Raw genomic sequence first — 27579 nt, 5'->3', positions numbered from 1 at the left:
TTACAAGGGAGCATGCAACAAGGATGGGAAGATCTGTGGTCATTTTTTTTGCAATATCGCACATATGCTTGGCAATTATATTCCATTGTTTCTATATAAAAATGCATTGTAGTTTTCATGATTTAGTCTTCCCGCACAGTCACATAGCAGATTCTGGAAGGTGAGAGAGAAGTGATACTGGATAAAGGAAGACAGCCCTTGACATAAATTAGATTACTTCTCAACTGGGGCAACAGAGTGGGTACATTTCTAGGCTAATAGTGCTGGAACACACTCCGTGAGCACAGGGAGTTTTTGCTTAGCTCAGTGACAGATCCCCAGTGCACGGAAGAGTACCTGTGCCACAGGAGACAAGCAATGAAGATCTGCGAAATGAAAGAGTGAATGTTTCCTAGGTTATCTGAAGTCAACTGTTTGACTACCAGTACTTAGAGCAGAGCGATGATGTGCCGAGATGTTCCCACATTAAGTCTTCCAAAATGACATTAACAGCTTCTTGAGACAAGAAATCGAACAAAAGCATAATGAAGTAGACCTTCGAAATAATTCCAACTGAACAAAAATGCTTTTATAAATGGAAATTTCTGTCTTTGTAAACTTCACACGAATGTGAATCGTGAACAAATCAGCAAAACACAGCCTTTCACTTAACAATAGATCTTACGTAGTCCCAGGAATTGAAATTCAAAGATGCACGATAAATGGCTTTGGAAAGGAAGTGCAGTAAACGTTGTTGTTGAATGCTGGATGGGTAATGTGGGAGACAGAAGACCCCTGGCGGTTATCTCATCCCCCACCCCCACAAGGAGGAAGCGAAGACCTCAGGGTCAAGTGGCTCAACCAAAATCACTGGGCTGGTTAGGGCACAGATGGGACAAGAATTCAAGCGTTCAAACCGAGCTCTGAGCTCTTTCCACTACACACGCCCAGCTGACAGTTTTCAGTGGTATAAACAAGCTTTTGAATATAAGCAACTATAAATAGCAATTAGTCAGAGTCTTGTATTAGATGTGTTGACATCATCAGCAGGCAACTCTGTTACAAAGCTCCTCTGACGCTCCCTCTGAAACCTCTCCAGTCAGTCTTCTTTGCTTCCCCTGCACCATTCCAGACCCCCTTTGGTCCAGACTGCATCCCTCTTCCAGCATCAATCAGCAATCCGAGCTTTGTCACAACGTTCCCTGTGCATTGGCTTTTCTCATCTATCTAGTTCGTGTATTTATAAAGATGGGAAATGTGATTTTTCTAATTCTTTTGCATGTTCCCCCCGTATTGCCCTGTCAATGACGTTTTGCTTAAGCGTAATCATCATTCAATAAATATTAGCTATGTGACAGGCAGTGAGCTAAGCATTTTATATGCATGATTTCATTTAATTCATTCCTCAAACTCTAGATATTATTTGTCCTATGTCCACAGATAAAGATGCTGTGGTGTGGAGAGGTGAACTGACCTGCTCAAGGTCACACAACTGGTAGGGTATTTGGTGAGGTGATTCAACACTAGGATTATCTGCCTCTGAAGTCTGTGCTAATCCTGGTCCTTCCCAACAAGACATGCTTGAGTTTGGAAAGGGCCCAGGAAATGCAGTGTGGAAAGTATCCCAGGTGATTCCAATGTGTAGTCAGGTTCAGGGGTCACTAGCCCCACCCTCCACAACCCTCCACTATTGAACAAGTCCACCCTTCCCAGCTCTCCTCAGGTCATGCATACCGAGTAGAACTGTGTTCTCTCCTGCACTCAAACCCTTCCACTGGGGTCCTCCATAGCCCTTTCTGGACACAGAGAAAAGTGGGGGCATCAGAAAGCTATTGCAGGAGCAGTAAGAGGATTCATGAGGAAGCAGCCACAAGAGTCCACCAACGAAGCCCTGACAGCACAGCCCGGGAAGGGGCAGAGTTCAAGGCCCCATTGGGTTCACAGTGGTCCTCACAATGAATAATGCTCTATGCTCTCTTCTTTAAGACTTTTTTCTTTTAATGAGTCATCCACACATGCCATATATCAGCCAATGACCCAGCTACACAATCCCACACCACTTTCTCCAAGTTCAGAATAGACACTGTGGTTTTCACCCAATACCCTAAAACATCCTTTTAGTTTGCTTTGAGCAACTGGTCCCATCTTCCACTACAAATGACCCCAGGGGCTCAGCACAACCACCTAGGAGGTAGTCGCTTGATCCCTTTTTGTAACAATATAGAGCACAAAAACAAGGTTTTCCAAGAGACCACAACCAGCGCTTCCCATCAGTCACCAGGACTCTCTCCTGCTTCAGTAACTGCCCACCCCCTGCCCCACATCATCTTTTCCGTCTGGCTCTGCTAATAGCCAGGAACTCCTTTCCACCTAACGTAGCTGAGACAGGCTCAAAGACATTACTAAATACTAAAAAGAAACCTATATTACAGGACGCTAAATATTAAAAGGGGAAGGGCTATAAAGTAGAGGTATCTGGTCCTGCCATCGCTGGCTTCAGTGGCTTTGCCCTAGGTCACACACAGCCCTGGGATGTCCGTCAGCCCTGCCCCAACCTAAGCTCACTGCCTGTGTTCTTGCCTCCCAGTCCACCTCCACCAGGAGGATGCTAATCTCAGGTCCCTAACTGGATATCTTGTGGGATCTGTGGTCAGGACCAAGAGAAAGAACCCTGTCCCTGTCATGCAGGATGGGAGCTGAAATACAGCTGAGAGAAGAAGGACTGAATAGCGGCTAAGAGGACCATGGGCTGGAGAAGGGCTCTTCCTGGACTGTTTATTTCAGGTCACACACAGACAGCGGTGTTCTCTCCTGCACACAGCTTCTTCCCCTGGAATCCTCCAGGGCCATTTGCTATTTCAAAGAACGTTCAGTATTTTGAAAACTGATCAAAAGTAGAAACCTATTTCCAAGTCTCCCCATTTCCTGGGCCAGGGCTCTTGCCTTTCAGACTGAGAGACACAATTTTTGACCCTATTTTCTTTGCTTACACACATGGTATAAATCTGTAAAATCATGACGGGTTCATTCCCTCTAAGAATCTGAATTTGTCTCAGACTAGCCTTCTTTTCAGCACATAATCTTCTATCTTAGGACGTCTTAAAGAATACAGACTGAGCCAGACTAGATTCATCACTGCATAATTGGATGTTTACTTTTAGTTGTCCTAATTAGTCAAAGAAAAAGAAATCACGTTTTAATTTTCCTGAGAAAAAAGTCAAGCCTCATTTTGTCATTTGTATCACTCTTCTGGGATCCTACAGGCAGTACTTATTAGGAAAATCAATTTCAATAAGGGAGAAGGAGGTTCTCTATGGTCATACACTACCCCTATCTTAGAGAGGAGCCTACATTTGGATGATGCTGAAAACTAGAAACAGGACTTTGATAGTCCTTATATCCTATATACCCTAATGGTCCTAATGTACCATTAGGACTGTATTTGTACTCCTATGCTATCTAAAAACATGAGTTAGCAATTGCCAGGTTCTTTTAAAGTCTGTGAATACACTTGCTAGAGAAACTGCAGACTGTTGCAGAAAGCCTGTAAATGTCAAACATTTTTAGTACTTTTCTTTTTAAGGAGGCAATTTCCAAATCAAAATTAGTTGAAGCTACAATTTGGTTTGTATCGAGTGGGCAGGTCCCCAAAGAGTCCTGACGATGCCACATGTCACACAATATCTGAAGCATCTCATAAATTTAGGCCTCTTGCCTCCTAATATACCAATGATGGCTTAAGACTTTTAAATCACTGCAGGGTTTTGTTTTTGTTTTTTAATATTCCAAAGCAGGTGTTTGAGAGTACCCAGGAGAATTTTATTGTGTCTAAAATAGCAGCTATAAGTGGTACTGGAATCATTCTCCTTTTCCTGGTAAGTCTGTGGGCAAAATCTTTTGAGTTCTAAAAGCCCAGAAATCAACTATCGCTTAGGAATAAGAATGCAGGATACTAGAAGCCGAGAAGCATGTGTTCAATTATTTCTTTAGCCCAACCAAAAAATATAATTATAAATAAATCTGGACACCTGGCATTTAGGAGAGAAATGGCTGCTAATTGCATTAACATTGATAAGTTGAATTTGGCCTGCTTTTTGATAGCAAAAGAGATTTTTTTTTTCCATTCAAAGTCATCCTGTTCTTCCAATACCTCAGATATCCAAAGCCACTGGACTCACTACTCTGCCTGTAACAGGGGAGCAGGTAAGCTGTAGGAGACCACAAATCTCACATAGCAACAAGAACTGTCAACAAAGGTAAACAAACCCACCCCCAGAAACAAGTCCGAGACTAGCTGTTCTTAGAGTGCATCACCTGGAGAGCTCATTAAACAGACTGCGGCCCTGTCCCAGAGCTGCCGACTCAGTGCATCTGCGGCACTGGAGTATTTGCTTTTCTAACAGATTCCCAGGTGATACTGAAGCTTCAGGTGTGGAATCCTACTTTGGGAAGTGCCTCCCAGGGGAATATGCAGAAGAGGTGGGGCAAGCACCAGCATTACAAGTTTCTTTACCGTCATTCCCCCATGGCACCCTTGGTACAACTGACAAGTGTATCACCAGTTGAACAGAAAGAAAACAGAGATCCAGGGAGGTTAGGATATTGGCTGGTAAATGAGAAGGCAAGAGATCATCTCAGGGCAGCACGAGTCTGCCACACATTCCAAGTGCTTCACTCCACCTTCAACCCCAACCAACAACATCACACTCACTGCAAAAATACTCTGCAGCATTATGAGCTGATTGCACCATCTTAGAATGTACAAACTTGCTAATAAAATATCCTAAAACTTTAGGTGTAAGAGCAATCAACCACAAACATACACAGCCCACTTCTCAGTTCAGGAACCAATTTCCACCTGTAAACAGTTGTCAGGAATTTCCAACCACCCTCTAACTTTTGGCTCACTCATTTCTTGTACTACTCTACCAACTTCCAAGATCCTCATTTCTCCATAAGTCAACCCTAACTGGGCACATAAGGACTTGTCTGGACCAAGGATGTACCACACCTGAAACAGAATAGTGTATGCCACTGCTTGTACCTTCAAGGCTCCTGTGGCTGAGGACCCTGATTTTTATTTATAGGTGTCGATAATCTTTAGTGTAAGCTCCAAACACAGAGCTCCAACCAAGCTTTGTACAACATGCATTGTAGCACGATGCTTAATAACGGCTCCGTGTTGACAATGACCTGCAGTAACTCTCCATATCAGGGAGTCCCTTACACTGGATAACAAAGCAACTCCGAGATCTGTTTCCATGGCAACAGCAGCATCACACAGGAAAGAGCAGGAAAGACTACAGAAAGGCTCTTTAGAAATTGCTACCAACACACACACTCTTTACGAAACTAAAAACAATGTTCCGGGCACTAGATTTAGGGTTAAAAATCTTTTGGTTCTTGAATGTACTCTCTAATGGTGTGACTATTTTTAAACATCTAATAGGAACTGATTGAGAACACTATAAATACCATCCATCTGCCAAATTTCAAGAGGTCTAAAATTAGGTTACCAGGTTCATCAATTTTCCTTAGAAGATTCTAGTAGAAACAGACCAAACCCTTCTGGTGGCAATTAACAGTGAAATGCTCATAGTTCTAATGCAATGGTAAATAAGTTGTATTCATTTAAAACCTAATTAGTAAGAAACTCCAGAAACCATTTTTCCTGAATAAAATTAAAATGGGAAACACCTTATGAGACAGAAGTTTCTTAGAAGGCCCTAACAATGTGCCACATACTGAAAATAACTCACAGCAGTAGGTGTTAGAACTAAATCTTACGTTATAAACAAACAAAAGATGAAAACATTAAATTTTCCTTTTCTACTATGTTCATCATGATGAGCCCCTGTGAATGCCTGCTTTTCTCTCGTGGATGAAGTGGAAACAAAATGAAACCCCCAATAACTGGAGTAGCCTCTCCAATACATAATATTTTTTTGGCCATGATTTTTGCCTCATGGGCCATCAAACAAGAAAGAGCCCTCTTGCTAAAAATATCCTAGCACATCAGCCAGAATTGGGACCTATTTTTTTCTCAGTCACTGGGAGGTAAGGTTATTTCACCTACATGTGTACCAAGTTATTTTTAAAACTTGCCTTGTTCTTCTCTAGTTATTCTATTTCAAAAAGCAAAAAGAACCCAGGGGCCTGTTGCATTCACATTCACTGTAAGCATCCTGGCTGATCTGTGGTCCATGTCAGTAGCATCAGTACATTCAGAAGTAACTTTCTCCCTTAAAGCCAGAAGGCATAAAGTGCTTCATAGAAACAGTTCGGCAGGGAATTTTCAACCTTTTCACAAGCACGGAAGTCAGACACCTAGACTAGATGGTACTTGCAGAGAACTGTGTTGTTACTCATGAGTCTCAATGACCATTTGTCCTGCTAAGAGGCGACAGCTAGCTCAGGGACAACCTGTAAGAGCAGTGTCACTGTAAAGTTAAAGCAAAAATTCTGTGTAACATATCAAGGTTAACTCAAGCAAGGTCTCACAACCTCTATCCATTTACCTGCTAAGTCAGTAAGTACCTATGTATTCAGAGCCAGCTACACACCAGATTCTGGATAAGCAGAGAGGACAGAGAAGAGACAAAGGCTTTGCTTTTCCTTTCACGGGTTACTGTGTATGGGCAGAGATGGAGAAAGCATGGTGTTAGAAATGTCTTCTGAGAGACACCCACAGAAAGCACCTGGGTGGCTCAATCTGACTCTGGATTTCAGTTCATGTCTTAATCTCAGGGTTGTGAGATGGAGCCCTACATTGGGCTCCGTGTTCAGTGGGGAGTCTGCTTGAGAGTCTCTTTCTCCCTCTGACTCTGCCCCTTCCCCTGCTCATGCTTTCTTCTAAAATAAATAAACCTAAAAAAAAAAAAAAAAAGAACTAAAGAGGGCCAACTGAAGTAGTAGGAGAGAACAGAGAATGGAGTGGAAAGGTGTATATAGGGACGGAAGGAAGACTAAGAGTTGGTCAGGTAGGATCTGATAAGGGGTTAATATTCACAATATAAGAATATAAGAAAGAACTCTTACAACTCAATAGTAAGAAATTTTTTAACGGGAAGGTATGAAATAGACATTTTCCCAAAGATGACATACACATGGCCAATAAGCATATGAAAAGATATTCAACATCATTAATTTATCAGGGAAATGAAAATCAAAACCACAATGAGAGGGGCACCTGGGTGGCTCAGTCAGTTAAACATCTGACTCTTGATTTTGGCTCGGGTTATGATCTCAGGGTCATGAGATGGAGCCCCGCATCAGGCTCCATGCTCAGTGGGAGTCTGCCTCAAGATTTTTTTTTTAATTTTTATTTATTTATGATAGTCACACAGTAAGAGAGAGAGAGAGAGAGAGAGAGAGAGGCAGAGACACAGGCAGAGGGAGAAGCAGGCTCCATGCTCCGGGAGCCCGACGTGGGATTCAATCCCGGGTCTCCAGGATCGTGCCCTGGGCCAAAGGCAGGCGCTAAACCGCTGCGCCACCCAGGGATCCCTGCCTCAAGATTCTTGCTCTGACCCTCCCCACCTCTCATCCCCACTTGCTCTAAAATAAATCTTAAAAAAACAAAACACAATGAGATAGCACTTCATACTTGTCAGGCTAGCTATTATCAAAAAGACAAGAAATAACTGCTGGCAAAGGTGTGGGGGAAAAGGGAACCCTCGTGTACTCCTTGTCGTACTTTAAGTTGGTACAGCCACTGTGGAAACCTTATGAAGATTCCTCAAAAAATTAAAAGGTCCACAAGCATATAATCCAGCAATTCCATTTGCAGTATTCATCTGAAGATAAAGGCACTAACTGGAAAAAAAAAAAAAAAAAAAAAAACATTTTCACTGCAGTGTTATTTATAAGAGCCAAGATACAGAAACAAACCATCTATCAGTGGATGACGGGGTAAAGGTGGCACATAAAATGGAATATTATTTAGCCATAAAAATGGAACTTTGCCATTTGCAACAACACAGAATGACCTAGAAAGCATCAGGCTAAGTGAAATAAAACAAATACTATATGATCTCACTTGTATGTGGAAGGTTAAGGGAAAAAATGAGCTCATAGATACAGAGAACAGACTGGTAATTCGTTGGGGGGTGGTGAACAAACGGGTAAAAGAGGCCAAAAGGTACAAATTTCCACCTCTAAAATAGGGGATGTCGTATATAGTGTGGTGATTGGTTAATATTGTACTATATATTTGAAAGTTGCTGAGAGTAGGTCTTGTTTTTTTGTACCAAGAGAGTAGGCCTTAAAGTCCTCATTACAAGAAAAAAAATTTTTTTTCAGTATGTATGATGACAGATATTAACTAGACTTATTGTGGTGACCCTTTGTAACATTTACAAACATCAAATCATCACAGTATACACCCCAAATTAATAATGTTCTATGTCAATTAAAACCTCAATTAAAAAAAAAAAGAAAAAGAAAAAAAGAAACTGGTCAGGTGGCAGGGGAGAAAGGCATTCCAGAGAGAAAACTGCATCCTTTGAGCCTCACCTCTCACTTGAAGTGTAGCAGAGCCATCTGTGTTCCTTCTGGGTAAAGCAGGACCAGCATCCCTTGTCATACTTCCTGGAGCTCCCTGTTCTGGAGTCCCTTTTCTGTTATTAGAAACATCTACTCTTTAGAAGTTCTTTTGGAATTTATGCTACACTCTGCCTTCATAAAATGCTTAGTCATTGGGTCTCGGTCAACCCCTGGTGTTCCAAAATTAAATTTACCTTTCTTCCTAGGATAGAAGGTAACTCTTACCAATTCCTACAACTTCTTTTCTTCAAGCTGCACACACCTAACTAATGTTCTGGGTCTCTATCCTATAGTGATCGTACCAGATTCTCTCAATACCTCCTTAAAATCTGTATCTTACACGACACTTTGGATTCCAGATGATGATGCTCCCATGGAGAAGTGTTGCTTCTTTCAGCTTGTGGGATGCTCTGCTGCTGCTGCTGCTGCTGCTGCTGCAGAGATCACAGCTGCCTTAATAAAAAATGAGTTACTGATATACTGTTTTGGTCCAATCAACCCTTACTATCAGGAACCACTATGTAATAAGAATATGGTAATTGAATAATTATTGAAGTTCAAATTATTTCAATATGAAAAATAAAATGCTTTTTACAAAAGCCCCTTCACCAAGGAACTAAAAGTGTCTAAAGAAAAAGAAGAGGCTTTATCAAAACTCATCACAAGATTTCATTCTTGTCTCCCTTTTCTATCTATAGATCAAGAAACAGTTTGATTGTATCTGAAAACTCAAGACATGTGAGTAACAGAATCATTCCTGTACTGAGATGAAGTCATAGCAAAAGAAAAGGACACAGGCATAACATGTGAAGGCATTTATGTCTAAAAGGCGGTGATCCAACCTTAATATAGAATTCCAAGTTAGTTGCCTAATATTAATTCTCTTCTTTATTACTGAACTACCTTGATTTCAGTCTAGGTAGAAATATACCCAGCTTAAAACAAAAACAAACTCCAAGGGTGCCTGGGAATGGAGTTATGGAGTGCCTGGGTAGCTCAAGTCAGTTAAGCATCTGACTCCTGATTTCAGCTCATCTTGATCTCAGAGTCATGAGTTCAAGACCTGCACTGGGCTCCACACCTAAATAAAATAGACCACCTCCAAACTCTGTTCTAAGTAGGAGTGGTTATGCAACACAGTTCTGGCCAATATGGAAATTGCTGGATTGAGTTTCTGGGGTAGTTCATTAAAAAGGAGTAGACTCAACAGGCACCCAAGCTCTGACTTCATTCCTTTCCTGCTCGGAACTTGGATGGGATGGTAACACAGCAGCCCCCCTATAATGAGGGAAGCAAAGGGAGAACGAAATCTGTACCAGAAGATGGCCGAACTGAAAGGTAGAATGAGGCTGGATCCTTCATGGAACCATGAAGATGCCACATGAGCCCTGGATTCCCAGGATCCACACATTTTGTTACAGGGGGAGAATGACGGCTCTTATTACTCAGGTCCAGTCACTGTTTGGTCATGTTTTCTAGTCCTCCCGTTTGAATGCAAACCTAAACTGATACACCGAGCATGAAGCCGGCTAGACACCTACAGCAAACTGCTTCCTTATTACACAGTTGAACAAAGAACTCTCAGATATGTGGGGGTGTTCCATTTGGGTAATGTTCCAGGAGACCACGGCACTTTGTCATATTCCAAAAGAATCATACAGTGACTTCTCAAAACAGCATTATTCTAAACAAGGTGAAATCTTGAAAGCACCTCTCCAATTATCTTAAAAATCAGGCATCAAATGATTTCAATTTCCTAGGCTCCCTTCTAGGTCCTGCCCCAACACACAAATTCTGAGTTCTAATCATAGTACTGCCTTTATAGTAAGCCCCTGGCACCCAGTAACATAGAAGCACTTTTCCATACCTTTATACTCATCATTCTTAATGGCTGCACATATGCTATCACACCAATGTATCACAACTTATTTAACTCCCTACTATTCAAGAACGTTAGGAGAAACTGATGACTGCAGAGAGAAATCTAAGAATGAGGACGCTGCTCCCAAGTCCATGTGCAGCCAGGCCATAACTTTCCATGGGAAGATCCTATTAGGTATCAATTATTCTCAAGGTGTGAAATTCAACACTTATTCCACTTATCCAGAATGGCTCACATTCAGAATCTGGTGGTTAATCAGATAACTCTAAGCAGCATTGATCAGATACATTTTATGTTGAATTTTATAGACCACATATTAACATCAGAATTATGAAAAACCCGTGTTTTCTAGGAAAACACATTCAATCACATGGTAGGCCTTAGGTTTAATTGACATGGCCCAGTTTATGATACTAAATGGCATGGCATTATAATCGCAGAAGAGGAAAAAAAATCTTCACTGATTCTTAGGATGTTTCCTTTTAGTTATATTGTTGGAAGGAAACCAAACTCTAAGATTTGTCTTCTCCTTTGTAAGAGTAATAGGCATGTGGCCAGCCAACAAATGCTCAGCACTTAATGTGCCAGGCACTGTTTTAAGTTGAATAGAAGCAGAAGACAGCATACCTGCACTCATGGTGTTTCATGCTGGTGGGAGAGATAGAAGTAACCAAGTAAATGGTATGGTTTCAAGTGCTGACAAGGGCCATGAAATATACGAAGCTGGACAGACTACTAGAAAGTGAGGGGAGGGTGTGATCTGAAGAGGCCTCTCCAAGGAGGGGTCATCTGAGAAGACCTGAACAGTGTGAATGAGCCTCACTGCGGAAGAACCCACCAGAGCAGAAGACCCAAGGCTCAAATGAGCCTGGCATGGTCCAGTCAGGGAGATAAACAGGAGCAAGATCACAATCACCATAAGCCTTGGTGACCAAGGCAAGCAGTTTATGTTTTATTCTAACGGTCAGAGGCAGCTACTAAAGATTTTAGACAGAGCAACCAAACAATCGGATTTGCCTGATATATGCAGAATCTCATTCTAGCTGCATGTAGAGGATAAACCGCAGGACACAAGAACAGAAATGAGTAGCCAACCAGGAGGCTGTTTTCTGGACTCTTCCAGTTTGGCTCCCAGAAGAACAGAAGTTCACTAGGTGAGAAGAGCATTTAATTTAAGCACACAGCTCCCAAACTGACAGCAGGTGCATGTACTGGTAGAGGAGGTCTGTTTCACTTACGTATGTGATTCATTTTTAAGTTTTCAACTTACCATTTCCCCCCATTCTTGTTCTGTACATTACGTTACTCTAAATCACCAATTCGTAATGAAAAAGCATAATTAAAATGAATTACCTTAATCTTAGTGCATCATTCAAATGTAGCAAATGCAAAGAGAGCAGACCTGCCTTTCTAATTTTAAGAACCTGCTGTGTGATCTCTTCTTTTTCAAGCTTCCCTGGTCTTTTGTGATTAATTTTAGTAACAGGAGAACGACCTGTTTAAGAACAAATGAGTCATGATACAGCTTAGTATCTAGAAACCTAAAATCACCCTCCTCCACAGAGAATATCATTTTCAAGTATGAAATCCTCATGTTTTAAACATTTATACTCCATGTTAACTCTACAAGGCTTCCAGCCTCGAAAGAGATGGGGAGAGATAGGCTAGGAACTCACAATTGTAGAAAGCAAACATGCAAATTGCCTTCTGAAAGGTACTTAAGTATGTTTTATGACATAAAAAAACCCACCTATAGAAGTTTATAATCTGTGTAGTTCAAAATAGTCTTTCATTCAGCAGCTTCCTACCAATATAAATTTCTCATAAGCATGAAGAGCAACCTCTGAGTTGTGTATAAATTATCCATCCTGGCACAGTTAGGCATATAATGGATGTGCACCTAGAAAAGCAGTGGTCAAAATGGAAAGAAATCTGATTACTGCCACCTAAGGTAGCAGCGTTCTTGGCTATGTCACTTTCCTTCTTCAACTGCAGTTATAAACCTTTTCCAGATTAACTGTACAGTTAGCAATGACTTTAATGAATATAAATTCAAAATACAAGGATTTCCTTTTAATAGGTTGTCTTTCCCATTAACCTTTTAACAGAAAAAAATAGTCAAGTAAAAAAAAAAGTCTGGTCACGCAGAGAGCACAGTTCAATAGACATCTTGCATAATTTTGTTAGAGTCCCCCCCCGCCCCTCTATATATATTTTTTTAAGTTCACTTTCTAAAGACAATAACTTAAAATTGATGGTGGTAACAATACCAGAAATGGCTGGTATTAATTCTGAGACAATCTTCTGGAATATTTTATGGATATTTTATGCAAACCAAGGAAATTATTTTTATTTTTTTGAGGGGATCAGGGACTTCATTTCTTCTTCATTCAACAAATATTAATGATCACCTACCAGGAGTCAGAAATCATAAGTATTGGTGATACAGGGATGAGTAAGATTTAGGGGAAATAAAATAGTGTAATAGGATCAAAATAAGTCTTCCTGTGGTAAATTGTTACATCAATGACTAGAGTGATCCACCCTTCCCAGGATCCACACTGTGTATGCCCCCTATGATGCTTAAGTCTGTGTGTTAACCTGATTGGGCTACAGGGTATCCAGATATTTGGTCAAATAATGGTGTTTCTGTGAGGGAGCTTTTGGATAACATTAACATTTAAATTGGTGGATGAGTCAAGTAGATTGCTTTCTCTAACGAAAGCCTAAACAGAACGAAAACACTAACAGCCTCCCACCCTCTAAAGCAAGAGTTCTTCCTATCCAAGGGCTATGAACTAGCACAGGGTTTTCTCCCCGCCACCTATGAACCTCAAACAAAACACTGGCCCTTCCTGCATCTTGAGCCTGCTGGCCTCTGTACTGGAAATACATATTTGCTCTCCTGGGTCTCTAGCTTGCTGACCTGCCCTGTGGATCTTGAAACTTGCCAATTTCATGAGCCAATTTCTTAGAAGTCTATTTGTGTGATAAACAGATGCACAGCCTATTAGTTCTGTTTTTCTGGAGAATCCCGACTAGCCTACTTTCACAATGACTCTGGGCTTCACCACGTGACTTGCCTTGGCCGAGTGGGACATCAGGAAACATGGTGCCGGCAGAAGCTTAAGCGTGTGTACATTTAGGCTTGCCCTCTTCAAAAACTATCAGCACCATGTAAGAAGCCTGTGCTACCCTCCTGAAAAGGCCAACATGGAGAACCAAAGCAATCCTGGCCAAGAGCCCAAGCTAAAAGCCAGTAGAGTCATCTTGTGTGACCCTGCAGAGATCTTTGGAAATTGTTGACGGTGTTTCATGTGTGTATGTATTTATATAAACATAAATATAATGACTAGGTTACCACTGGTGACAACACAAAGGATGAACTAGAGGAAAGATAGTCCAGAGCCAATAAGACCAACTCATAGAACACAAAGGGGGCCTTTGTGGAGATGGCAGCTACGAACATGGAGAGGAGAGTCAGAAGCAGAGCCCGCAGAACCAGGAGACCGCTTGGATGTGGGAGACAGAGGAGATGGAGGCAAGCCAAATGATTCTGAGGGTTCCGGCTTGGGAGACTGCACAGATGATCATCTGGTGTTATTCCAACATAGATTAGGAGGACAGGAATAAGCACTGGCTTGGGTAGTGGAGGAGATGCAGGGAGAACAGGCAACAGTACAGAAAACAAGGATGGTGTTGTATATCTTGAGTGTGACATCCTCAACAAAAACCTGAGCATTCTTTCCACATCAAGGAAAATTACCTGGGGAATGAAATATATTCTTCTTGGAACCTAGCTTTTTCCCCTTGGTAAAACTTAATGTGTTTCAGGAATCAGATTATAAAAATAGAAACGTTGGATGAAGAATGATTAAAATGGACCTTCCCACTGTCCATCTCACCTCTTGTTGGTACCAGCCACCATAACTGTTTGCTCATGGCTCCTGGTAAAACGTAATAGAAACAGCTGTCAGAGAGGGGTACTGCCTCACTTGATTCATCAGTCTTAGCCACTATCAAAGGCATATACTTTTATATACTTTGAATTCCTAGTTAAGTAGGCTCATCTAATTTCGTTTTTGGCCCTTGGTCTCATTGTAAATAAATGGATGGCACAGTGATAATGCTAGCTAGAAAATCCTCTACAAAGCTCCCTCTCCTAGCCCCAAAGAAATGTTCTTTCTCTTTTTGTCTACAGAGTCTCCTGCTGGAAATTTATTAAGCAGAAAACAGCCAAGGTGAGGAAGGTACCAGCTAATTGAATGGGACTCGTACTTCAGCTTGTAAAAGGGAGTGACTCACTAAAATCCAGGAACAAGCCTCAGGCATGAGCCAAAAAGCTCTCTGGGCTGGCTTTCAGCTTAGGGTAAAGCCACTTAAAACAAATCTTTCCAGAAACCTACAGTTCTGAAAAGTACTACCTTCCACCTTCTTGAGGAAAACCCAAACTAAGTCTGCAAACCACTCTAGGCTCTCACAGGGTCCCATCATCAGCCCTACATGCTCTTCCTTCACTAGTTCACTTTGTCAGCCTCACTTGTGAATGCTTTTTATTAATATCTGTGGAACTTATTTCAAATTTCTCTTACCATTTTAAAATTTCTCAGTCACCCTGACTCCAGATTCTAGTCATGAAAATAGAGAATTTTCATTGGCATAAAACCTGCCCCTTAAGTGGCTTTGCTGATCGACCCACTTTGATATTGAGGAAAGAGAACAGGGTTGGAAGCAGAGGCTTGGTCCAAAGCTTAATCAACTATTTACAGCAGGGATCCCTGGGTGGCGCAGCGGTTTGGCGCCTGCCTTTGGCCCAGGGCGCGATCCTGGAGACCCAGGATCGAATCCCACATCGGGCTCCCGGTGCATGGAGCCTGCTTCTCCCTCTGCCTGTCTCTGCGCCTCTCTCTCTCTCTCTCTGTGACTATCATAAATAAATAAAATTTAAAAAAAAAAAAAAAAAAACTATTTACAGCAAGTCATTTAGTCAACCTTCAGCCTCGACTTTCACATTTATATAATAGAATTAATAGATGCCTAGTATATTTATGTATGCTAGCCACTAAAATAATTATCTGAATAATGCTTATTCGTGTGCATGACTTCCAACTAAGAATAAGCTATTTGAAGACAAGGACTGTATTTCAACCTTTGTACCTCACAGTACCTGGCAATAATAAATACCCAAGGAGCATTTAATGGTGGCATTTAGTGAATACAAAAAAAGCACCAGACGTAAGAGAGACTAAGTAAGTACACTATAGGTAATATCATGAAGATGTCACTACTTATACAGCAGAATTTCTAGCTCCAGGCTTCCAATGATTTCAGCTCTAGTGGTAGGTCCCTTAGACATCACCAACAAAGGTTCTCAGGAACAGGTTAATCTGGTTGTTTGTAAATCATGAACTGTCTGATATTACTAAGCCCTTGCACAGGTCAAGAAAAGTAATAAGGAAGCTATTGTACCAATTCTTATCCTAACCAGTCAAAAGCTATGGCCCAGGTCCACCATTTTCTAAAGTTGCAATACTATTTTAGACAATGATTTGAAATGGCTTGTGAAAAGTAGGAACATCCATCAAGTATGTTTCTCCCATCCCTCTCAAGGAGCCCTAATAATGCTGATGAAATACCCATCCATAGGTCTTGGGGAGATTAACAATCCACGTATAAATAAAAGTAAATAATTCAACCCCAGATACGTACAACTAATGGTCAAATTAGATAATCAGATGACCTTCCACTCTAGTTCAACAAATCTCTTTCGAGTACCCATTCTGTGCCAGGCTCTGCACTGAACTCTTGTTTTTCAAAAGGAAGAGACACAGGAGGTCTCCATGAAAAATTTGCTGTGTAGGCAGGATCATGCAGCAGTGCAAGACTTTTTTCCTAAACCAACATGGGTATTAACTGGAAGTGCCCTTGAGGGACTACATGATGATTCCTATAAGCTTCACATGCAAAAATCTCCTTCAAAACGGATGTCTAGAAACAGTTTATAACTCTCCCAAGAAAATACTCTTCTAACCTTATCAACTTACCTTTTGGACCAAACCGTGTACCACTCACACAAATCACTGCCCCTTGGTTCAGATCTGGCTCCACTGAACTTAGCTACTTCCCCCAAATACTCTCAGAGGCTGACAATTTGCCAAGAGTGGAGATTTTGAGAAGAATGTGCTACTGGCCTTACATGCCATTCCAAGAGTGGAGTTCCAAAGTTGTTTGAATCCCAGCAACTTTAAACTTAAATTTAAAACTTAAATTGTATTGAGTTGAAAAGCCCCCCCCCCCCGCCCCGCTCTGGGGCACCATTCCCCCCCACCCCCATGAGCTAAAGACAATGGAGGTGCCACCACGCAGCTCTCTCCTTCGGTACATCCGAACTGCGGATGCAAGGCTTTGAGGCTATTTTTAATTCCTAGCTAAATTAATTTGGCGCAAAAGTAGCAGGAGTCCCTTCCTTTGGAGGAAATACTTCTGTTACTGTGAATCTGGTACATAAAATAATCCACCCACTGAAGAGCAGAATTAGCACAGGAGTTTTTTTGTTGGGTTTGTTTCCCTGAAATAACTCCGTTTTAAGGTTTCCTGTGGCATCACAGCACGTGAGGAATGGTACCTGTGGGCGACCAAAAGGGGTGGTTTCAGGACCCCACAAAAGGCTTCCTTCGTGGTCTACATGGTATCTATTGGACCGGGCCACACAGAAGACAGGCATGTCTCTCCCTTGCAGGGGCTCCTTTTACAGGTCCTCTTGCTTACATGTGTCACCTGAGTTTATGTGCCACTGGATAGCAGCATTTGGCAAGAGACAGAACTCCCTTAAGCTAGCAAGAGAAACAGGAGAATACCAGTCCTACTGGTTTGTAAGAAATATTTTGAAAAGAAATCAATCTTAAAAATCTTAAGACAGCTCTAGGAGGCCTTCCTTCCATTTTCCATAAGGTGGTCACTCTCTCCCTGCACCTTACACTCAACAGGATTTTATTTCTTCCTCACTTACAGCAGCTAGCCTATGCAATCTCATTATTTGAGAGTATCATTATTTGCATGCTTGGCTCATCTTTTTGGTTGTGTGTGTGTGGGGGGGGGATGTACCAGGAGGGCAAGAACGCTCTTTACCTTCATATCTTCATAGCATGAAGCCCTCGGTAAGTACTCAAGGAAGGAATGCCATTTAGGGAAGCAAACAACTTTAAATACCATCAAGTTCAATCTCCATATCAATAAATAAGAAAACCGAGGTCTAGAAGGATTTTCAGGGACTTGGCAGGGCAGAAATCCCAATTCCCACTGCAGAACTCTTTTGACCTCACTTGGCTGAATTTTAAATGCAACTTTTTAAGCACCTGCACCTTTCACAAATCTCCCTTTGTCAGTTCAGGAATAGATAAGTGTTTCAGGTAGAACTGGGTTTGCTCACAAAATTGTCTTATTTCCATATTAAAGCGTGCTTTGAGAAAATAGAAGATTCGCTAATTAAATTTCTACGTTTATTTTAAATGTTTTGAGTTTTGTTACAAATGAAGCTCTGAAATGTTGAATTTTAAACAACTCAGCAGCCTTTTTTCATTTGCTCGGTTTCTAAGACACGGGAAAGAACTCGAGAACGAGAGGATTCTCAAGTCTGCTGTAATGAAGAGAAAATAATCTTGCAACCTGGACATACAGCCTTCCCCAGGTCCCAGCCCCACAACCAGGTATCACTTTTGGCTTATACAGCCACTGATGTGACTGTTTCCAGGTTCACTCTAAGCATTTATAGTCAGTGCTCTTGAGCTTCCTCCAATGACTCGGTTTTACGGTCTTTGCAGACCTGACGATGTACTCAGATCAGAAGCAAGCTTCCCTGGCCTTTTAACAAGTTAATTTCTTCATTTATGCCCTTCTGAACATTCTGGCAGGCACTCGCTAACTCGTAATGCTGTCTGCATGGATGCTGGTTGTCTCCCAGGTGAGGTACACTAATGACCCAGGAAGTTATTTTTACATTTCCTGAATACTGTTTAATTGCATGGCTCAGAGAGCAGAAGTACCAGGTACTAATACAGGTCCAGTTCCTCCCCAGACAGGCAAGGGCACTGGTGAAAAGGTGCGAGGCAAATCAACACAAACAAAAGGAACACAAAAGTACGGGAAGGGAATTGCCTAGGGTGGGGGCAGGGGGGCAGGTGTTAAGCCTTTGAACAGGTCAGCGCCTTCCCTTCTTCCTCAAATGCTCACAGATGCAGTGCACGGAGCAAATATTCCAAAGCTCATGTTGAAAGAGTTGTCTAACATTCGTGTGGTTGTATGCAAATCCCGTAAAGACTGTACGTACTGAAAAGGTGTGGGTGTTTGTTTAGGGCTTTCAGGGCAGCACTGAGATTGGGAGGAACGTCTTAAAGGGTTGCTTTTCAGTTCTCTCCCCTTTAAGGCACATAAAGTAGGGGGGTGGGGAATGAATACACACATGCATACATCCTGGAAGACCTGAAGATGCCCGCTTCCCTCCTGCAGGGAGGGCTTCACGAACAGATGTAATTTGAGCAGAGACCGTTCTAACAGGCAGGAGTTCTGGACTGAAGGACAACGCAGCTGAAATTTTAAAAGGTGAAGGGCAGGAGTCTGAGGCAGTCAGCCCCTCTGGGACCGGCCCCCAGGTCCCCTCACCCCATCACGGCCAGAGCAAGGAAGAAGAAAAACATCAGCTCACGGCATCAGTGGCAGCTGAAGAAACAGAGCACAGTCAGTTCTTCCCAAGAGCAGACTCGCACCCCCCACCCCACCCCAAAAGGCAAGGCTTGTCCGTGTCCCAGTTCATGCCTTAGTGGGGACAGGGCTGGGGCAGCAGAAGGGACGTTAGCCATTTCTAAACATGGGCCGATTTTGTTTTCTTTGTTGTCTTACAAAATCTTAGATGCGGGGCAGGGGTGCTGGGCAGAGCACCAGGCTGCCTTCTGAGGCCGCACCCCTGGCAGCACAAATCCTGTACCAGCTCAAAGTGCCTTTCCAACACAAAGTCTTACGTTTTCCTCCTCTGTCCTTGGCGTGCATGAGGTTGCACTTGAAGTCTCGGAGATGCTTGGCTTTTATCTCCAGACATATTGGGAGGGAGTGTCTGGCAACAGAACTCTCTGCATCCAGAGGGGGTAGGGAAGGAGGGCTGAGAATGGCCTGACCCATTCTGGGGCAGGGGTGGGGGTGCAGTAGGGGGAGATGGGGTCCTTCCACCCTTCAGTTGAACCCAGACACCCCTTCACCTCCTCAGTTTCCCTACACTTCTGCATCCTTGCAGCTAGCCTGCTCCTTGAGTCTTGAAGATGATCTCTGTTCCAAAGAGTTTTTAACTCTTTCCATATGGCTCCTTGTAATTGGGGCAGTGCTATTTCACACTTTTCACAGCACTTGTCCTTTCATCCTAAAGATTCAGGACGAGGTCCAGTGTCTGTGCACTTCACACGGTCTGTCCCTCTTCTCTGTCCCCATGTGTGAATGCCCTGGGGTCTGCGGAGCTGGCATCATTAAGCAGCAGGTGAACTGTGTGCATCTTAAGCGTTCACCACACATGAAACAAATCTCAATCTAAAAACTTTTAGATTTTCAGGGGAAAAAAATACAACTTAAGAGGAAAAAAACTACGTATTTTGTGTTTCCTGATCCTTCCATTCCATTAACTGGCCTTTCCCATGCCTGTTAGCATTTTTCTAAATGCTTAAACAGAACTTTGAAGGATTACATCATGGTAATAGTAGCAACTTCTCCACTGACAGGACAATCAGGCCACCACAGAAGACCCTCCTTCTTTCCTTTCCCAGCCTCCAATCATCCACAAACCTCTTGGACACTCAAGAGACATGTTGCAGTGTCGCCCAATCATTTACATCTTTTATATGCTTTGTTCTCCTCATCTAAAAAATAAGGTTAACCTAGATAAGTCTTCACCACTCCTTTCAGCTCTATAATTCTAGGACTTTAAAATGTATTCAAGAAAGATAAAATAAAATCCTACCATCTCATCTCAGCTCTGTGTCCTGACACCTTCATGGTTTTCCAACTACCTCTCTGGTGCAGTTTAAGTCTGGGCACCTTGCAGACTTGTACAATAAATAAAATTGCCCTGCACACAGACACACACTTCTCATGCCCCGGCTACACAAAGCCCTAATCATAGGCCTCTTAAGGCCAACAACCAAATGGCAAATTTTCTTCTTGGAAGAGAACGCACAGACTGTTCAAGTACTTTGTTTCCTCTCATATTAAAAAAAAAAAAATCCTCTCTTATCTTCACTTTCACAGATATTAAGATGTGAGACAGACCATCTATAGCAGGTCAACACAACAGGGAGTGGGGGAAAACCTCAGAATGAACACATCAGCTCACAGGTGTGCATCCCATTGTATCTTACCAACAGACCATCACTAAGGCTTCCTGCCTGGCTTGGGGTTCTAGGAGTAGGGTGGCTACATAGCGATCATCAAAACAGGGTAAGAATTTAACAGGCATGAACTAATCTGTAGCAGGCATAAACCAAAACTTCCCCATGTAAACATGACAGTCCTGCACAAACTGGGATGTATATTAACTCTTTATGTGTAGTATCAAAAGCTTATAGAATTCATGACATAAGCAGAGAGCTAGCCTACAGCCCTTCTAGGAAATTGCTAGAACATCACCACCTGGTCGTCTTCCTCCTACTTCTCTTCCTGCTTCTCCTTGGTCTTGCCTTCCCTCTTTTATCCAATCCACTAATGCTCTCTCCTGGACCCTAATCTCTTTTTCTCATTCTATGTACCCCGTTCTCTAGGCAAGATGATCCACACCCAAAGCTTAAAACTAACGAAAACCAGAGGAGGGGAGTCTTTATCTTTAGAATACCCTCTACTTTCAACCTCCATACCTGCATTCATAGACAACAGTCTTCTCAATGCCCGACTTAAACTACACATGTCCAAAGTGAAACCCTTAATCTGCCTTATCATCCTATACTCCCCAATACATTCTCCCTCCATGGTCTTGATGGCCTCCATCCATTCACAGGTTTAGGCCTGAAGCCCGAGAGTTTTTCCTCAACATCTCCATCTCCCTGATCCCCCACCAATGGCCGAGGGCTCCTGATTCAGCTCCTCAATGCATCTTGAATGAGTTCACGCTGCCCATCCACACTTCTCCTACCTCCCCCCAAGCTTCTGCCACCTTGCCCTCCATGCTGATTCTTCATCCTTTGGTATTTCCCCATTTTCACCCACCCCCTAACCTGGTCCATTTCCCATAAGGAAACCAGAGAAATCCTGTTACCGTACCAAAAGGATCAACACATTGTTCCTAATTTAAAGCTTCTTTCTGGATCCTTACTGCTCCTAAGATTGTGTTCAAAATCCTTAACTACACATCTGATTACCAGCTTGCTCTTCTTCTCTCACACACTAAACTTCCCACATCAGGGCTTTCTCACTTGCTTTTCCCTTGGCCTGGAATGGTTTTTCATGGGGCTCCATATGCCCTAGCACATACATACACATGCAAATTTCCCTTGTGCTTGCCTATCTTGTTCCGGAAGCTTGGTTTAAATGCCATTTCTTTGGGAAAGCCTCTGATCACCTAGAGGAGGTCTCTTACGTAAACACATTCAGAGAACGTTTACCCTATTTTAATTAGTGATATCTACCATGCCTATCTTTCCCCATACTTTGTACTTAATAACAAGTATTTGGGGCACCTGGATGGCTCAGTTAAGCATCCAACTAGTAATTTTGGCTCAGGTCATGATCTCAGCATCATAAGACTGAGTTCCACACTGGGCTCCATACTCAGTGGGGAGTGTGCTTGAGATTCTCTCCTCCTCTCTCTGCCTCTACCCCCATTTCCCTGTGTGAGCTCGTGCTCTTTCATACAAATCTTTAAAAAAAAAAAAATACATATAGTACTTAAGCAAAAGAATGAAGAAGTGGAAGGAGGGAAAGAAGTCAGGCAATAACTACACCCCTATGGCCTGCCAATCCCCTATCACACCCCATTCCTGCTGGAGCTAAAATGGGAGAACAGAAGGATGGATTCAGAATAATGACCAAGGTGGCCAAAGAAACACCATGTGATGCTTGAGGCCAACTTTCAGGAAAGCTGGTACTCTTTATCTACACCTATTTTTACCTCTAGGATGCCAAAAATGTGGAAACAATATTCCTGAAAGAAGGGGAATGTACAAGGGTCAGGTGGAGCACACTACTTTTTTGTATATAGGTGGGTCGTTCATGGACGTGGACCTTCTGGTCTGTGAAGACAGAAAACAGGATTATCTCTGAAGCTCCCACATTTTGAGCCTTTGCAGGCCATTGGTGGCTCTGAGCCCAAGGCTTCTGCTCTACGGCTTCCTCCAGCTTCTTAACCAAAACACAGCATGTTCCCAGGTGCTCAGGGTGCAACAGTAAGTTCCTTTGTTACATGTGCTATAAAACAACATAAATATGAACCCCTAAGAGCTCACCATGAGTATGCCCTCTTCAGAAAAGGGAAGAATTCAGCCCTGCCTGCTCTGAGAAAGCCACTTTGAAATCTGTGTTTCCTGATGGGAACAAGAGTCAAAGGTAGGAATCACACTTGGAGCACATAATTTAAGTATTTGTGACTGAAGTGATCCAGCAAAAGCAATTCAGAATAGAAGTGTCTCCTCCTCAGGCCTCCCCTGCAAATTTCTTTTTTCCTGTTAAAGTATTTTCCATATAACAGCCCAATTTTCCACTCAATATATTTTAGATATTGGGATTTCCCAGGCCTCCTGACTCCCACTCTCCTTTGCTGATCCCATTTTTCAATAAACAAGAGATGCAAGAGACGCTCACTAGAGACAGACGGAATTAGGGCACAAATAAAATTACGTGTTCACACATGGGCAGCTTCAGAGATCAGTTGTTCAGTGGAACAGATGCTAAATTATTTAAATCAACAGCAGCATTTATAATACATAATGAAAAGGATCTCATAAAGCAAAGTAGAAAGAGGCATGTTACGTTGGCCAAAAGCAAGGACAGTCCTATTAGTCAACCAACTGTTAGGGTGAACGGTAAAGGGTGATTTACTTTTGTTGTGAAATTTGTCAACATTTTCAGAAAAGAACCACACTGTGTTTGTGAAAGCTCTCACTATAAAGTTGGTGGATTTAGTCCATGTGGTTGCCCAGAGTGGAAGAGTACAAGCTAACAAATTCTCCTCTGACCCTGAAGTCTTCTTGCCATGGCTCAAAAGGACTATAGATCTGTTCATTAGTACAAGTCAAAGTTGTACAGGACTCATTGACAAGTCTTCCCAGTAAGGGTATGTGCCAAAACAACAGTTTTACAGGCATTAAAAAAAGGTGAAGTCACAAATCTCCATTAAATCAAATAACAGCTTCCAGACTACTTACATCAGTGTCGGGTCCCTTATCCGCACCCGGGCAAGAAAAAGTGACAAATTCATGGCACCTCTTGTGAACCACAAAACAGCAAACTGGTGGAGAGAAAAAGAAAACTGAAATTAGTAATTTAACACACAAGCTTTGTTGTCCAAAACAAGACTGTGTCCTATGAGAAGTCAGTTTAATTTCACTATAGACAGAATATCAAACAGCAATCAGAAGGCATTTTATTCAAGACTCAGCTTGGTATTATTTGGACGTACAGATAATAGAACCATAAAATGCCATGTCTGACAGGGCCCAAGGAGACCTAAACACTAGTTTATTCTTTAAAGTTGAGGGAGAGAGAAATAGGGCCAGAGTTCATAAGATAGTTTCCCAAGATATAAAGCATCAATCTAAATTTAAAGAGCAAGTATGAAGCTTCATGCTGAGAATGTAAGCAGAGGGCTTTGAGTGGCCATGAAGACATTCAAGAGGTTTCTCATAAGCACTGGCAGCGACTGAAAGATTTGACCGGGGTAACATGCACAAAAACAGTGCTTTAGAAGGCCAAATGGTAGCAACAGGAAGACTTTAATGGACCAGATTTGGACCATGAGGTCCAATTAGAAGCCTCTTGTCTAGTCTGCGAATGAAAGTAATTGCCCATCATTATTTGGTCTGCTAAGAAACGGAAATAATAAATGCCAGAGAAATTTCAGAATGGACTAGACTTGCCAACAGACCGGATACTTCTGAGCATCCTATTATGTATCATTTTGATGAGTCCCTTTCATATACAATATCTGAGTCCTCACAATGCTATGTAACACGCATCAATATCTATAGTTTACCAAACAGAAAATATCATTTTCCCCCTTCCTTCCACTGTGTCCTAAGCCACTGACAGGAGCAGAAAAGATATGAAGCAATGCCAAGATTTTATACATGGGTGACAAGAAAAGGAGTATGTGAAAGGAATTACACTTAAAATAAATATATCACATGTAAATATGTGTGTGTGTACACATATATGTGTGTTTTAGATCTATAAAATAACCAGAGGGTGAAGATGTGGGTATGCCCTGTCAGGGTAATGGATAAAGGATGGTTGTTTTAAAAGTTTCCTTTTAAGATGGTCATAATACGATGTCACTAGAAAAATACTTCTTTAAAAAAAAAATGTGTGTCTGGTATGAGCAAGCAGAGTCAGATATTGGAGAGAACCATCCATAGGAAGGGACAACTGAAGAGGTTTTGAAGAGCATCCTTCTGGAAGCAGAGATGCCCAAGTAAAGGGTTCTCCTTGGCTGCCTGCCCCAGCCATTGTACCTGACCACCAGGAGGGCAGGAGAGGACAGTGAAGCCATAGAGAGCTAGCTCCCAACTGCCTCAGCAGTGCCAAGACACTGCAAAGGGCAGCACTTAGCTCCTCCAAGCCCTCAGAGCAGCTTTTTCACGATGTTTCTGCTAAAAGCATCTCCACTGCAACCCTCTCCAGGATGGATAATAAAGCAGAGCTGTGATGGCACAAATTAATCTCATCTGCTCACTCTCCCCAGGCACAAAGTCATTGCTCACTCACTAGAATTAGAAAGATAAATTACGAAAGGAAAAGGGTCACAGGAGCATTATTTCCTCATCATAGTTTATTATGGATATGGTGTTTTGAAGGGAAAATGAGCATTCAGATTCCCTCTTTAATCGTTCAACATACTGGGGTTTTGTTGCCTTTTTTTTTTTATTCCTTTTAAACCACCTCTGCATTCAGGTGAACACTTAAGAAAACCTGTATTTATCAAATCCATTTGGATGGTTTTTTCTATCCATCCTTTCTATTCCCATTTACCTGTAAAGGCACTTATAAATCTCTACCCACAAGTATTTCTAACATATGCCTCAAAAAAATCTCATATCCAGTTTTATCCCAAGAAGCTCCAGGCCCTCTCTATACAGTATATAATTTGCAGAAGCAGTTAAAAAAAAAAAAAAAGTCCCACCTACCCCCAAAATTACTTCCTCCTGGCCTACCTTAGCTACCTCCCGCTCCCTCCTGCCTTACATGAAAGTCACATCTAGAAATGATTAGATTCACCCAACAGGAGGTGGAAAAAAGAGTCCTGTTAGAGCTGCTCATCCATGTGAGCTATATGGAGGATAAAGACCCTGTAAAGCCCGTTCAAAGATTCAAGATTCAGAATGGATGAACTTCAGAGAAAGAACATGCCCATGTCTAGGTGACTATGGGAAGGCAAGAGAAAGCCCAGTTATCCTCCCCTCCTCCTATCCCATCTCTGTCCCCACCCCATGGGCAGGGAAGAGGAGCCCTGCATTGGCAGGCTCTGGCTGCATACAGCATTTGTTAGGGAGAGGCCATCCCAGAAAGCTGTGCAACGACCAGAGATTCCAAAACGACGGATGGTGGGCCTTGACCTTTGGTTTCAAGTTCCGAACGAAATCGGGTAATGCATATTTTGTAAGACAATATATTGCCAACATTTGAGAAAGTCTTGCTAGGGTAGCTGAAGAACGAGGAACAGATTGGCTCTATAATAATAGAAGAGAATGTGTTGGGTTTACCTGGAGATGGACAGCACAGTTTCCCCAGGCTAAAAATTAGGAACGGTTTTTATTTTTATTCGGAATTCTAAAAGTCTTCATCTCATCATGCTATATAGAGCCAGGGGAGCTGGGTAAAGAGTTGAGGGTAAGGCAGTTGTGTCACACAGTATGCGTTTCAAACATACTTGTCTGACCTTGGCAGGCAGGAAGTGGAGCCACACACATCAGGGCAGACTCTTTCTGTTCCATGACCTATCCTGGAGCTGGACCATTGGTGCTTAAACAAGCCTTTGCTTAAGCAAGCACAGGCTGGCCAATAAAACTGAGATGAAGCCCCATTCCCCAAGACTTTGGGGCATGTCTGCTTATATAACCAAATGATAGGTTTTAAAATATGAAGCTGTCCTGCAGCTTAAAGTCACAAAGTAAATCTTCATTCAATTATTTTCTAAGCACAAAATCGCTTTCCTCTTATCCTCTGTGTGATATGCTTATGCTACCCAACAGTGATGGATGACACATGAAATGCAGAATCACACGAAGCAAATGACGTGGGAGGACAAAAATAAATAAATAAAGACCACAGGTTTGGCCAAATAGTGATTCTTAACATTATCTGGCTTTAAAATTGAGGGTGCTTCATCAACTGATCCATATCACATGCTAATCTTACTTACGGAAGTAAAGCTAAATGGAAATTAAGGAAGAGTGTTCACCATCTGTCAGAAGTAGATTTCCAAGACAGAATAACAGTTACCCCTGTTGGCTCAAGAATGCACAATGACTTCCAAAATATAGAGGTGGGTGCTGATGCTGCCATGTTGATGTTAACAGTGGTTTTCACTTGTGCTCATTAAAGTGAACAAAACCCAACCAAGAACAATCTGAAAGCCAAACACTCAGTGAGAGAGAAACATTCCCTTCTGACACTGTACCCCCATGAATTTGATCAGAATTGATTTAACTCTAATGGTCTTGGCTCATTAGACACCCCTGGAGGAACTGTAGAGAGCTTGGTTTCTGCGCCAAATGTCATCACGCAGATGGATGACTTGGGGCTCTTGATACCAGAGAATGTTCTCCAGAGTGATCTCTGGCAAGTGGCAAACCCAGAGATATTTATCATTATTTCATTTAAACAAAGAGCTTTACTAAAAAAACAAAAAACCTTGTGGTGAATTGATGCTACATATATAGGAATCAGCTACAGCTACCTGCTGGTCAATGCAAACTGCTCCTTACAAATGCTCC

The 27579-nt window shown here is 42.2% G+C and overlaps 1 protein-coding gene across 2 annotated transcripts in view; it reads right to left on the bottom strand.

Moving 5' to 3' along the window:
• PRKCA (protein kinase C alpha) overlaps nt 1-27579 on the bottom strand; it is a 395469-nt gene that overhangs the window by 217776 nt on the left and 150114 nt on the right. For both annotated transcript variants that reach the window (XM_072781076.1, XM_072781077.1), the window contains one exon: nt 23794-23876. In XM_072781076.1, coding sequence (XP_072637177.1) covers nt 23794-23876 — 83 coding nt within the window. The remainder of the gene's footprint in view (nt 1-23793; nt 23877-27579) is intronic.

This window comes from Canis lupus, chromosome 16 (assembly GCF_048164855.1).
Source record: "Canis lupus baileyi chromosome 16, mCanLup2.hap1, whole genome shotgun sequence".
Lineage (NCBI taxonomy): Eukaryota > Metazoa > Chordata > Mammalia > Carnivora > Canidae > Canis > Canis lupus.
This window is presented reverse-complemented; position numbering and strand designations above follow the sequence as displayed.